This window comes from Puma concolor, chromosome C1 (genome assembly GCF_028749965.1).
Source record: "Puma concolor isolate L17-30 chromosome C1, mPumCon1.1.hap2, whole genome shotgun sequence".
Lineage (NCBI taxonomy): Eukaryota > Metazoa > Chordata > Mammalia > Carnivora > Felidae > Puma > Puma concolor.
The window spans coordinates 93,710,129-93,723,929 of record NC_141674.1 but is presented as its reverse complement, the minus strand read 5'-3'; the positions used below and the strand labels follow the sequence as shown (position 1 = coordinate 93,723,929).

The 13,801-nt window shown below is 47.7% G+C and overlaps 1 protein-coding gene across 3 annotated transcripts in view; it reads left to right on the top strand.

The window, feature by feature from the left end:
• Window positions 1-13,801, top strand: part of SORT1 (sortilin 1) — a 68,231-nt gene extending 54,430 nt beyond the window's left edge. For all 3 annotated transcript variants that reach the window (XM_086717750.1, XM_086717749.1, XM_086717751.1), the window contains exons 15-20: window positions 2,432-2,621; window positions 6,234-6,350; window positions 6,960-7,068; window positions 8,496-8,602; window positions 8,878-9,001; window positions 9,218-13,801. In XM_086717750.1, coding sequence (XP_086573876.1) covers window positions 2,432-2,621; window positions 6,234-6,350; window positions 6,960-7,068; window positions 8,496-8,602; window positions 8,878-9,001; window positions 9,218-9,232 — 662 coding nt within the window. In that variant the 3' untranslated portion in view covers window positions 9,233-13,801. The remainder of the gene's footprint in view (window positions 1-2,431; window positions 2,622-6,233; window positions 6,351-6,959; window positions 7,069-8,495; window positions 8,603-8,877; window positions 9,002-9,217) is intronic.

Sequence of the window (13,801 nt, the reverse complement as noted above, 5' to 3'; positions counted from 1 at the left end):
TCTACCAGAACATATAAGCCTATTTTCCTAATAATTCAATTTCATTTCTTTTAGCTGGAATAAGAAAATGCATATGAGGGCCACTGGCTGACTCAGTCGGTACAGCACATGACTCTTGATTCCAGGGTTATGAGTTCAAGCCCCACGTTGGGCATGGAGCCTACTTTAAAAAAAAAAAGCATATGAAAGAGGATTGAGGGATGTTCAAGGCAATGCAATGAATGGTATCAGAAATGCAGCTTCCTTCTTTGGACTAGCACTGTCCAAAAGAAATAAAATGAGGACCACATGTGCAATTTAAATTATTCTGTTGGCTGCATTATAGAAGTAAAAGAGATGAAATTCACTTTAATAATAATATAAAATAATCATCTTACTATACCTAAAATCATTTCTTTTTAAAAAATTTTTTTTTCAATGTTTATTTATTTTTGGGACAGAGAGAGACAGAGCATGAACGGGGGAGGGGCAGAGAGAGAGGGAGACACAGAATCGGAAACAGGCTCCAGGCTCCGAGCCATCAGCCCAGAGCCTGACGCGGGGCTCGAACTCACGGACCGCGAGATCGTGACCTGGCTGAAGTCGGACGCTTAACCGACTGCGCCACCCAGGCGCCCCCTAAAATCATTTCAATATGTAGGCAGTGTTAAGAACTATCAATGTGGGGCCCCTGGGTGGCTCAGCCGGTTAAGCGTCCCGACTTCACCTCAGGTCATGATCTCACAGTCTGTGAGTTCGAGCCCCATGTCTGGCTCTGTGCTGAAAGCTCAGAGCCTGGAGCCTGCTTCGGATTCTGTGACTCCCTCTCCCTCTGCCCCTCCCCTGCTCATGCTCTGTCTCTCAAAAAATAACATTAAAAAAAAAAAAAGAACTATCAGTGAAATATTTTATATTTTTCTTCTAAGACTTCAAAATCCAGTGTATACTTTACCCTTACCCTTAGAGTAAATCTCACTTCAGACCAGCCGTGTATGGCTAAGGCTGTAAGCGTGGCCTCACACTGTTGAAGCTCTGTAACACTTTATGGGACTTTTTTCTGCTTGTAAGGATAATGCGTCCTTGTGTTTATCTAAAATTATTTCATGACATTTCAGGGCTTTTCACCCTTGATTGCAGCAGAACTGTAAGAGAAGCATTAGAGGAAAGTGTGTTGCATAGAGCATCTGATTATCAAAACGTTGAAGTGAGGAAGTATTCGTGTAAAGAGTTTTGGCTTGAATGTCAGTCACAGGTGAGGTTCTAGAATGGCTACTGGGTGAGCTCGAAGCCCACACTGACCATTTCAGAGTTCTGTGATGTCAGACTGGAAGGCATGTTAGAAGCATGGAAAATGGCTTCCGAAAAGGAGGTAAAATGCTCATTGCAAGGTGTTGCTAAAGAATCATAAGCAGACCCAGGCCCCAGTACCAAAGATGCTGACACCGTACTGAAAAATATGGAGGATAAAAGAGAAAACTGGAGAAAAGTCTCCCACCCTGCGAGCCGTGGTTTCTTGTTGGCATGTTATGATAAAAGACTTAAGGTTTCAAGTAGCTTTGTTTGAATTTTGGTCCTGTTATTAGATGGCACAATGGGTCTGTTTCCTCAGAATGTTAGTTTAGTGACTCCTGGAGGAAGCAGAAGCACTGTTTGGGCCTTTTCTACAAGGTGTTTACATATGATTTAATACCCGAGAGTCATTATTTAATATCCAGATTCATTAAATAGGCTGTGAAGGAGCTGGCTTGTGAGTTTTCCCCTCAGAAGGCAGCTCTACAGTTATCCCTGAAGTTTAACGCCATTAAAAGATTTGGTAGACACCTGCTCCCTAACAGACTCTGCGCTGGTCTTCGTATCCCAGAGGATAAAACCCTAATCCACAGTCTAGGCCATGGCCTTTGAGTCATTTCTCCAGGAGTGAGTGATACGACTTACAAAGCTGGATTGACTGTCATCAGCAGTCTACGTGAAAGCCAGTCATCTGAAGTTAAAAGTCTAGAAAGAGATTGTCTTCCCTTCTGTTTGAGGCAAACTAACGAGTGGTGAAACTGAACCCTAGCTTTTGGCTAACTGCTGTCTCCTGAAAGGAAACGCCTGGTTGCTTACCTGTGACAGCTCCTGCTGACCAACAGCACAGGTGTGCAAGACATGGAGGCAGCAGTCTCTCCATGTGGAAGGAAGCTTAGAGGTCCTCCATCCAGCTGCCCACTTTGAAGCAAATAAGCTTTTTCCTAATACTCAAACGGGCGGTGAGATGTGAAGTGTCCTCCTCTGACACGAGGAGGTGCCAATGCTAGTAGGCTCCAACTGACGTAACTCTTGTCTGCAGTTCCAAAATGAGGCAGTGGGATGAGTCTGACATCCCCTTTTTCTTGTCCTTCCTCTCCTTTCAGCCGGGCAGCTGCCTCACACACGTGGGTGCGGTGGCCTGAACAGCCTGTCTTCCCTTTAGGTGAGGAGAAGGACTATACCGTATGGCTGGCTCACTCTGCTGACCCCGGAGACTACGGAGACGGCTGCATCTTAGGCTACAAAGAACAGTACCTGCGGCTCCGCAAGTCGTCTGTCTGCCAGAATGGTCGGGACTATGTTGTGACCAAGCAGCCGTCCGTCTGCCCCTGCTCCCTGGAGGACTTCCTCTGGTATCAGCTTCCCTCACATCTCTGTCAGCCCCTTTGCTGTGCAGGAGGTAGTGAAAGACCATTGACTTATAGTGCTGAAAAATATTCAAATCCTTTCTTCTCCAAGGGTGGAGAACTGCTGCTCTTACTGAGGAAATGGAGGCACAGAGAAGGGACCGAGAGTTATTAGCAATTGGACAGGTAATATTATCAGGCCAGTCAGTCAGTTATTGGACAGGGCCAGCAACAGCCCCCAGGAATCCTGGCCTGACAGCAAGGGAGGGAGGTGTATAAGGAGGAAGAGAACTCAGAAACAGAGAGAGGAGAAAATAGGGCAGAAACACCAGGAAGGACAGTACAGGAGCTGGGAGGAAGTTGGAATTCATGTGTTCACTAAACACTGGCGGCCTGAGTTCAGCAGGTAGGGCACTAGGTTTTGGATCATCTGCAAGATTGAAGGAGACTGGAGGGGATGTTGGAGTACTGATGGTCCAGATGTCGTATCAAGGTCTAGAGGCCATCCAGATGGACTGCCTCAAGTTCAGGACCATCTGGGCTGAAGGGTTAGTTACCCTACTGGCATGGACTTAGTTGATTACATAAGGGCAAGGCAGGCCCCAGGTAGCCAAGCAGGGTAAGTTAGGTCAAATAAGAGGCACTGCTTCCCATCACAGCCAGTAATCTTATGGAATTCATTACCTGCAAAACATACTGACAGGAAGTAAAAGTGGATCCTAAAAGATCTAGAAAAGGGACGCCTGGGTTGTTCATTCGGTTAAGCATCTGACCCTTGATTTTGGCTCAGGTCATGATCTCACAGTTCATGGATTTGAGCCCCGCATCAGGCTCCATGCTGGCACCAGGAAGCCTGCTTGGGATTCTCTCTCCCTCTGTCTACCCCTCCCCTGCTCATGCTTGCTCTCTCTCTCTCTCTCTCTCTCTCTCTCTCTCTTTCAAAGATAAAAATTTTTAAAGGATCTGGAAAAGAATGCAGACAGGTAGCAGTCGTGTCCTCCCACATCACATTCTCTGGGACTGAGCGAACACCCAGTCTGACCCGGTGTGGTTCCCCATGTGTGGCTCACATCTAAATGCAGAATGGGCCAGAGGTCTTGTCTTCTGTGTTTCCACAGGAAACAGGATCCTTCCGGTCACTGTGGTGTCATATTAGGGCTAGAGCTTGTTGACACTGGGACACTCTACATCCTAGACTGGACCCAGACCAGGCTCTTAATTACCTGACCTTCTCCTGCTTTCCAGACAAGCTGTGCTTCTTCAGAGCTCCATGCCATTTTACCTGCTGCTTCCTTTGCCTGGAAAGTCTTCCCACATTCCCTGCCTGACCCCCAAGCTTGGGAGTTCCTATTTGGCCTCTAATACTTAGCTCAGTTCTCACCTCCGTAAAGCCTTCTCCAGCTTTCACTCATCTGGGCTTCTGCCGTACAGCTCTTGCTGTGTTTTGGTTATTGTGCACAGGTTTGGTTCTACCAGTAAAGTCTCGACTCCTTGAGGGCATGTTGTATTTGATCATCATTGAGTAGTCGTGATAGCAGCTGATGTTTCCTGAGCAGTAACTATACCAGGCACTGTCCCGAACAATTTATGTTTAACCATGGCAGCCCCCTGAGCTAGGTACTGTTGCCATTTCCATCTCACAAAGGGAGGAATGAAGGTTCAGAGGTTACCGCTAACTCGCCCACCATCACCCAGCCGGGAAGCGGCACGGCTGGAATGTGTGCGTGGCAGCTTGGCCCCAGAGCCTACACACTGTGCCACCCATGCCTAAGAAATGTGTACTCTGTGAGCGGGAAGGGCACTTTCCCGGACATTTCGGATTGGACATCCTAAAATTTTCACCGGAACTCCCCCTCCGTGCTAGAGGGGTGGTGTCTTCTGCATCTTCTTACCCTGTCCCCTAAATATCTGTCACAAAAACCTTGAAGTGCAAGCATCATCTGTGTATTCCCCAAGCATCCATCACATACTTGCTGTGCACAAGGCAGTGCAAAGTGATGGTGGAAAGCCTGTTATTGACTCTCCTGGTAAGATGCACGTAATTATGCTGTGAAACAGTGCCTTGAAGATGTAGAGAACCTAGAGGCTGTTCCATCTAGAGCTGAAAGGAGATGGGTCAAAGGAGGCTTTGTGGAGGAGGCAGCATTGGAGCCGATCCCTGACAGGTGGCAGGACCTGACCTTGCACATCTGGGAAGAAGCAAGTCATTGAAGCCGTGGACTGGCGTACGTGTAGATACCACCGGCATGCTCGGGAACGGTGTGTCGGGAGATAGGCCATGAGGGGAAGTCACAGAGGTCACAATAAAGAAGTGAGTAGGGTCCAGATAGGGCATGCCCAGGCTGAATTTTCGACTTCAATAATGGAAGGAAGGCAGTGCCCTGGACAAACATAGGGAAATGTTGGGAGAGGCTGGCTTGAAAGAGAATTTGTGACATGTTTTGGACACTTTATTTGAAGGTCTGTCAGCAGATTTAGGTGGTGACATCCAGCAGGTACTTGGAAATGGAGGATCAGAGCTCAAGAGAGGTAAAACCTGGAAGTTTTAGTTGCAACAAATAATGAAGCTCATGAAGGCAGAGCAGATACAGAGTAAGAGGATGACCTGTGGGCCGCAGGAAAGGGTCTGCATTTCCAGGCTAGGAAGATTGAAGTGCAAACCGTGCCGAGAGAAACCGGCAGACACAGTTGCAACGGCAGGAGCAGGAGCAGGTGCTGTGTCGGGGCCACCACACAGGCAGGGCCAGAGAGGGCTCTCCACAGTGGCATGACTAGGGAGTCTTGGGGGCCTCAGACATTCGCTTCCAAGGTGATAACGGGGGTTGAAGCCACAATGCATGGAATAAAAAGGAAATGAGTACAATAGAACAAGTATAAAATATCCTTCTAAGAAGGATAAGGAAGAAGAGGGGGAAGGAAGAGGACATGTGCAGGCTAAGGGACTGATAATCGGTCCATACCATCAGTGAAGCCAGATCCCAGGGCAGTAGGAAGGATGGGCCCAGGGCGCTCGTGTACGGGGTCAGCCTTGGAGAGGAGGCGATATATTTCTTGGGAGAAACAGAGAAAGGGGGGTAGGATGGAGGGCACAACAGGCATTTGCACTGGAAACAAAGGTCATCTAAGAAGCTAAGAGGGACAGAAATGGGGCAGGCAGGAAAGATTTGGCATACACCCTATGGAATACCTCCCAAAAACATAATAATGAGCGATTTGGAGGTAAATAAAAAGATTCCTAAGCATAGTGGGTTTAGATCTGTCGCTGTTGCCACTGTTTCTCAGTGTCTTTGTTCTCGGTGCACAGTCCCCCCCACCCCCCCGCTTGCTGCAGTCATCCCCTTCCTGGAGTCCGCGTGGTCTGTGCAGGGCTCCCAGCCGCTGAGTCCTCAGTCCACCAGGCCTGATCCGTAAGCTGATGGTCCCCCAGTTTAGCCCTCTTCATGTCTGTCTTCCTGAACAGACCCTCTTTACAGATGACACAGGCCTTCCTGAGCTGCTCTCATGCAACCAAAGACTGGAATATTAAGCTTCCGCTGCTCCTCAGAAACCCTTCATTACTAGTCACTTAACTGTCTTTCAGCAACTCTGAAAGATACTTTCTTTGCTGACTCTTGGCAGTGATTTTGGCTACTTCCGTCCAGAAAATGATTCCAAATGTGTGGAGCAGCCAGAACTGAAGGGCCACGACCTGGAGTTTTGTCTGTATGGCAGAGAGGAGCACCTGACAACAAATGGGTGAGGCGGCTCTCCTCTCAAATCGTGACAGAGGAGTCTTCACCCTGCAGAGTGAGACCCCCCACTCGCAGCACTCCACATCTCCAAGCACACGGCATTCTAGGGCACACTAGCAAAACACTGTCTAACAGAACTTTGTGTGGTGCTGGAAATGCTCCCTAACCTGCTGTGTCCCATATGGTGGCTGCTGACTGTGTGCAGCAACTGAGGCACTGAATTAGTTTTAATTAGTTGAAATGTAAGTAGCTACTGCATTAGGCAGCGCTGCTCTGGAGGGGACACGGTGCCCCCTCCCCGGATACATATTTCCCCCTCCCATTTTTGTACCATGTGTTAATGTGCTTTCCCTGGGTCACAGTTCTTTGGCCCCATCTCTTAAGGCAGAATGGTGGGCATGTCCCCACAGCATGGCCAGGGATGCTTGGTCTGTTCAAGGCCTGAAACTACACAAAATGTCCCTGAAACATCCTGTGGCTCTCCCCTCTGGCCTGAGAGGTGGTATAAGGTGGAGATGCTTTTCTGCACTTTTCAAATCTTGTTTTCAGGAACTAACAAGAATCCAGGGATACATCCTAGTGGTCTGATAAAAAATGTCTTCTGCCTTTTCAGGTACCGGAAAATTCCAGGAGACAGATGCCAAGGTGGAGTGAATCCAGTTCGAGAAGTAAAAGACTTGAAAAAGAAATGTACAAGTAACTTTTTGAGTCCTGAAAAGCAGGTATATGAAAGTAGTTCTGGTTTAGGTACCAGTGGGGTTTCCTGTTCTGCCAGGAACAAAAAACATTAAGAATTTTATTACTGAATAAAAGCGGCCGAACTACTTCCAGCGGGCTTTGCTTTGCACAGGAAACCATTAGTGTGGAGGATGGGTCATGCGACGCAGTGAGAAACTCGTCCCCAGAAACTTCTTTGTTGGGGGAACAAAGTGGAATTCTGTAAAGTTGTTCTGAGTCTTGGAAGCGTCAAGTTGAGGACATTTCTGAGGCTGAGAGTCATTTAGGAAAAAGGCTTGAAGCCTGGCTATAAAGGACCGGAGTCTTGCACCGGAGTCTTGTGGAAGAGAGGAGCCCTGGGCCATAGGTTAGGTGGTCTCTGCTCCAAGTCATGCTGAGTGCGTGCAGAGTGCAGAACTGAACGATGGTCTCAGTGGATTGGTTTTGACATGGGCTGATTACAGATCTGTAGTACTGAACTGTCTGGCTGGGGTGTGGGAAATGGTAAAGAGGAAACCTCTTGATAAAGAAGTACTGGACCAGCAGTGGGACCGGGGCAGTAAACTGTGAACACCAGTTTCCTAACCCATAAAATGAGAGGCGGACAGTCCGCAGCCCCTTCCTCCCCAGCCTTCTAAGGACTGAGGGCCTGACGGAGGGGGGATTAGGAAGGTAGCGGGAGAAGGATGCGTGGGTGTGTGTACTTGTCAGGGGGCAGGTTGCTCCTCCTCTACGCCCCCCCCCACCCCCACCCCACACTCCTGGCAGCTGTCCTCAGTGTTTGTGTGTGTGTGATTGCACTGGACTCCCACCCACAGTAACACAGCTTGTCCCAGAATCCAGCTCTGCCTCCTCTTGGATACATTGAAAACACACATTCCCTATCTCCCACCCAGAAGCAGGTAGGTCACACTCAAACAATGATATGAAAAGGCCTATTTGTAAAAGCATACCAAAAATTAAGTAAAAACACGTCTCAGTGTTATATGCTGTCCTGCCTGATAAGGCATTGGCACAGCTTCTTCCCGGGTGCTGGCTCTGTTCCAGATTCTTCCAACCCCCTGTTACCATCGTGTCTCCCTTTCCTGCTGCACCCTTAAGTGCTCCACGACTTACACACTGGTAGCCGGGAACAGTCACGATTGCTGTGTGACCGAGCTCACTGCCAAGGGCTCCCAATGTTACTTTGACATGAAAGCCCCTGAGTCTGCACCATTCTGGCAGCTTCAAGGAGCTGAGGTTCTGGTTACCCTCTGCCACCAGTGATGACCTCCTGATAGCACTGAGAGGGCCCATCGTGGGGGGGCTGGGAAAGCAGTAAATACCTAGAGACTGCGGATCATTCACAGAGAGGCCAGGGAAATGGGCAGTCTCCTTGAATTCAGTCCTAGAATATGCACACCTGAAATTGTTTGTGTTTTAATTTATCAAGAATTCCAAGTCCAATTCTGTTCCAATCATCCTGGCCACCGTGGGACTGATGCTGGTCACCGTCGTAGCAGGGGTGCTCCTCGTGAAGAAATACGTGTGTGGGGGAAGGTAAGGAGCATGGAAGTCAGTCAGAGGTACTGAATTCAAACCACAGAGTCAGCCAAGGGCGCACGGTTGAGTTTGCTCTTGGGCAAAAACTAGCTCGTTGAAGTGATGTCCCTAAAGCAGGAGGCCCAAATCAGAATTTATATTTTCCACATGCCGACCAGGAGCGTATATGTATGACTCATTCTGTGAACATATAAAACTCGGAAAATCCACAGTCCTGTGAGAAACACATCCATCCTCACCGCATGAGGACTCACAGATGTTTCCACCCCCAGGTTCCTGGTGCATCGATACTCTGTGCTTCAGCAACATGCCGAGGCCAATGGTGTGGATGGCGTGGACGCTCTGGACACAGCCCCCCACACTAACAAGAGCGGCTATCACGACGACTCAGATGAGGTAAACCATTTCTTCCGGAGGGGTGGGCCACAAGTACAAAACAGGAGTGTTTCTTTTTCTGTTTATAATCAAGATCTGACTGAGGCAAAGGAGGGTAAAAGCCAGAAGCAGCAACTTAATGACTGTGAGAGTTGGCCAGCCCAGCAACTAGGTCATAACTTTCAAAATAGGAACTTTTTAGTGTGTAAATAATACGGTCTCTGTTTTTCTTCTCAGGACCTCCTGGAATAGCTCCTCCAAGGAGCTGGGACCGAGGACAGATGATGGAACCGCAGTACCTCTCACACTCCCTGTGGCTCCGAATGGGGGGAATAAATTTCCCATTGCGAGGGACCCAGCTCTGTTTCTGCTGCTTCCACCAAAGCCAAAAGGACCTTCACTAAAGAAATGCAGGGCGGGGGGTGGGGGGAACCCTAAACACTCTCATAATTGGCCCTGAGAAGGGGGGGTAATTTTTAATTCTTTAACTTTTTATTTCAAATTCTTTTTGCAAAGTATGGGTTCTTTTGGTTTTGTTTTTGTTTTTTAAGGGAAACGAAATGGAATCAGAAGGGAATGTTTCACTAACCCCACTCTCGCATGTTTTGCATGGCGCCTGCTTCAGGGCTCCTGCCAACCCCAGCATCAATGTTCACAACGCACCCGGTGCTGTCCCTGGGCTCTGCCGGCGACACAAAGCAGCTGCCGAGAGGGACTTGGAGGCTGCAATGACTGGCACGGCCCGGGCAGCCTTTCCCCGGCCAGGGACAGCCCTGCCCCGAGAACACTGCACACCAGCTCCTCACACACACCCTGCCTTTTCTTTCTTTCTTTTTTGGGGACCGTAGACCACAGTGGTGTTTCTTTTCCCCTGTTTAATCGGGGAGTATACCCTTGTCAGTTGCCCTTTGACAACTGACTTAACCATGTGCTTCTAAGACACTAAATCAGGAAAACTTAAAGGGCAATATTTTTAACTTGGGGCAGGAAGAAGGGAGCAGCAGAGAATTGACTAGATTTAGCACCTATTAAAGGACAAATTCTTGCTTCTTCCAAGATCTTTCCAACCGTGCTTCATGTTTGTGCCAGTGGATTTGCTCAAGGACAGGGTTAGGGCTTGCCCCGGATGTCTGCCCAGGCCAAGTGACCTCTTTGCTAGAGCCGAGGGAGGGCGCCCAGTGTGGCCCCTACGGACTGAACATCACACAGTCTTCCATGTCCTCTGCCACCTGTTGGCACGGCGGTGAATCATCAGGATGGCCGTTTACTTGCGTGCCTCCTCCTGGATTGCTGTCGTACATGGAGCCAGGACTAAACACATTTTCAGATTTATAGGCTGTTTTTTTGAAAATCAGGACTTTATTACCAGGCTCTCCTCCTCACCCATTTTTCCCAGCTTTGCCAAGGAATTTGTTGCCGTGAAACTTTTGGCCGAACCAACTGAAGACACACTTCCAGTGTAGGTGATGTTTTGTGTGATACATTAGGTTCGTATTTTAAATTTAAGGAAATTTTCCATTTGACACTTTTCAAATTAACTTCACGGTAGAATGTAGTGAGGTGGATTTGAAGATGGCCGTATAGTAGCGGCGAGCTGCAGTAGTTAGTTTTCATACGGCTTGGATGTTTGCTCGCCAGGAATATAGCATGGTACAAGCTTGGTCTTAGCATCCCTACTGTGCTGGCCACAGTTTCACCCAGTAATTATGATTGGGACATTCTTTGGTAACTGCCATTTTGCTGCTCGTTCATTTTATGGCTGTAAAGTCACAAAAAAGTAAATGTGCCAAATTAACTTTTGTCAGAATGAGTGAGCAGATGGCCGTGTTCTCTCTTCCCCAGAATGGATTAACAGCAGCAGGGAAAGTGGGAGAGGGGGTGGATGGAGAAGGTTAGAGACTTTGAAGCTGCAGGAAAATTAAATGAGTCAGGGAGCCCTAGTTAGAAAATAAAGTTAGGGCAGTTTTTGTGAAGAGGATTCATATTTGCTTCAGCTAGAGAGCACTGGTCTTTTAGGAAAAGCTCATTCATTTGACCGGCTCACAAACGATGAAGTGTCAGCCTTTGTCCCAGACACCCTCACCTCCTGTCCAAAGTGAATTTGATGCCCAGGAAAGACCCACTTCTGCTGCACACCTTTTGCCCACGGCATATACGTGTTACCCGTTGGAGTACCTGTGCCAGTATGCAGTATTTCTCTGATTCATTTTAGGATGTAGGAAAGTTAGTATTCTGTAACCAAGTATGGTTAAAGCTCTTTGCTTATAATGGTATCTGGGATTTCTGTAAAACCTGGCAGCTTTTAGAGGACTTCATTCACAGTATGTCATTTGAACCTTACCACATCCTCAGTGAGATTCTTCCTTTGAAGGCAGGGGTTTGTAATACGCATTTTTAGGGGATGGAGCTGAGATACAAAAAGTGAGTAAATTGTCCAGGGTCCCTGTGTGTGATGAGCAGTGCCGGTTGTCCATTGGCCGTCTTCAGGGCTCACGACCTTGTTATGCGTGCAGGTGCTGGATACCTGGAGCGGGAAGGGCTTCTTTCTTCTGGATGATTTGCTGTTCTTTAGGAGAAGGGTCAGTGGCATTTCTGTCAGAGCAGCGTGTGAAGCCTTTTTGTCACCTTGGTAAACGGCAAGTCTTATTCTCCTGTTCTTCACGGCTGAAAACACACATGAATGGTGATTTTGAATATGTGGTTAGAAACTGCCCCGCACCTCGTTGCGGGCGTGGGATCTCCCTTGATGAGCCACCCCTCTCCATTCTCCTTGTTTGCTCGGCCCTGGCCGGCTAGCTAGCTAGTTCCCGTTGGTTGGAGGACTGCCAACAAGCCTGGCTCATTCCCTTCATTGGCTAGTTAGCTTTCCATATCAGCCTGCTCACTCAGAAATGTATGCCCTCAGCCAGAAAGCATAACAGCCTAAATCCATGATAGCTTATGAGGGAAGACAAGTTCTAATTTGTTCTACTGATGTTAGGTTAGGAGCATTATCTTTGTGTAAAGTGTAGCTTACCATTGTGTAATAAAATCCCAGGCTTGATGGTAGCAGGAGAGATTATTGCTGGAGGTTTCAGTGATAGAATTTAGCATTGTAAGATAAGTTGGACATGTCAGACTGTCCAGAGTGGTCTGGGCTTTTAAATTCAGGTGGAGAACTCACCATCCCTCACCTGTGACAGGTGTCTTGGACCTAAGGGGGGGTTCTTGGTTTTTAGTGGGTCCAGAGACCAGGGATGCATATACCGAGGCTGGTGATTGAATGGGAACACCACTTTGAAGAATCAAAAGTGTTTGGAGGGTTCTGGCAGTTCTAAGCTGGGCTCAGGAGATTCAGTAGATTAGTTATAACTGAAATTGAGAACTTGCCATCTGCCTCTAACTAGGCTTTCCAGCATGTACCTCTCTAATTCCTAGGTTTGCCTTTGGGCCTCTACATGCCCAAGCTGGCCTTTCATCCCTGACAGATGAGTCAGGTGCTGGCCACCTCCAGCTCCTGCACCAGCTCTATAAAGCGCAGCCGGTTCTTCCGTGGCCTTGGTCACAATACCAGGGTACAGAGAGGGCTGGCCGGAGCTTCAGTCAGTTCTCTGTTTCTTAGGCAAATCATCCAAGTATGGGAGGTTCTCTTTCCCTTCAGGAGAGCTCTAAAGAGCCCTGCTTCCAAATACAGTGGTTTAGAGCTCATCCTGCCCATTGTTAGTACATTCCCCTCACCCCTCACCCTGGATACTTGGAACTACTAAAATAAGAGATTCAGCTTTTCAATTTTGCTACTGCCTTGCCGCAAGCAGGGAAATAAACATGGACTTAAATGTCCTTTGAACAAAACCAAAGTGTAAGACTTGCCACATGACGGAGCGATAGGGAGGGCCAGACTTACCGGCACTGGCGCTCAGCAGGTGCCAGACCTTCTGTTTCATCTGCTGCCCGTTTGCCCAGCAGCTCTGGGAGCATCGTCCTGCCCGAGCAGAGCCCGGGCCTTGCCCTCATGAAGGATGATTGAAATAGCAGGACAATGTTGATTCCTTGGTTATGTCTCATTATAACAGTAAGAATCAGAACATTAATTTGAAACTGTCTTCAACAACTTGCTGTATGCATTTTTTTCACACCAGTACATTCTTAAGCATCCTTGTTTATATAGAATAACATAAACTAATCTGTACCTTTATATATATATATATGTACATATATACATGTATAAACTGTATAGTGTACATGTTAATGATTTATTGATATGTCCCAAATCTTTCATGACATTCTCATCCTCCGCATGCCCTCAGTTTGTGGTCGGGTGACTTGAATGTTCCCCGATGATTCTGCCCACCTCCCGTGTTTGGATGTCTAGGGAAGGAGGGTTTTGGTCGTACCCTCCTTATCCTCATGCACAGAAATGCTCAGGGTCCCCATGTGCCTGTTGTTCAACCCTTTCTTGTCTCTTGTCCCCTTTCTGAGCATGTGGTCCCTCCCTGTCCTATAACTTCTCTGCCCCTTCCCCAAGTTGTGGGACAGCTGCCTTCCTACTAAAGTGTAAAGCAGTATTAACATCATTACTGCATGTGCGCTAAAAACCCAAGTTTTCTGTTCCCTTGGGACAGAAAATTGCATGTGGGGTGGGATAATCAAGTTTCAGTGACCCATGTCAGTTACACAACAAAAGCCAGACCCCATTACAAAATTCCACAAAACGGAAATCAAACTCAAATTTCTTTAGCATTGTGTAAATAAATCTGGATGTGTTTAACTTTGTACTGGTAATTTTCTGTATATTTGCAATATTTGGGTTAGAAATAAAACAGACTGGACTTTGTTACCTGA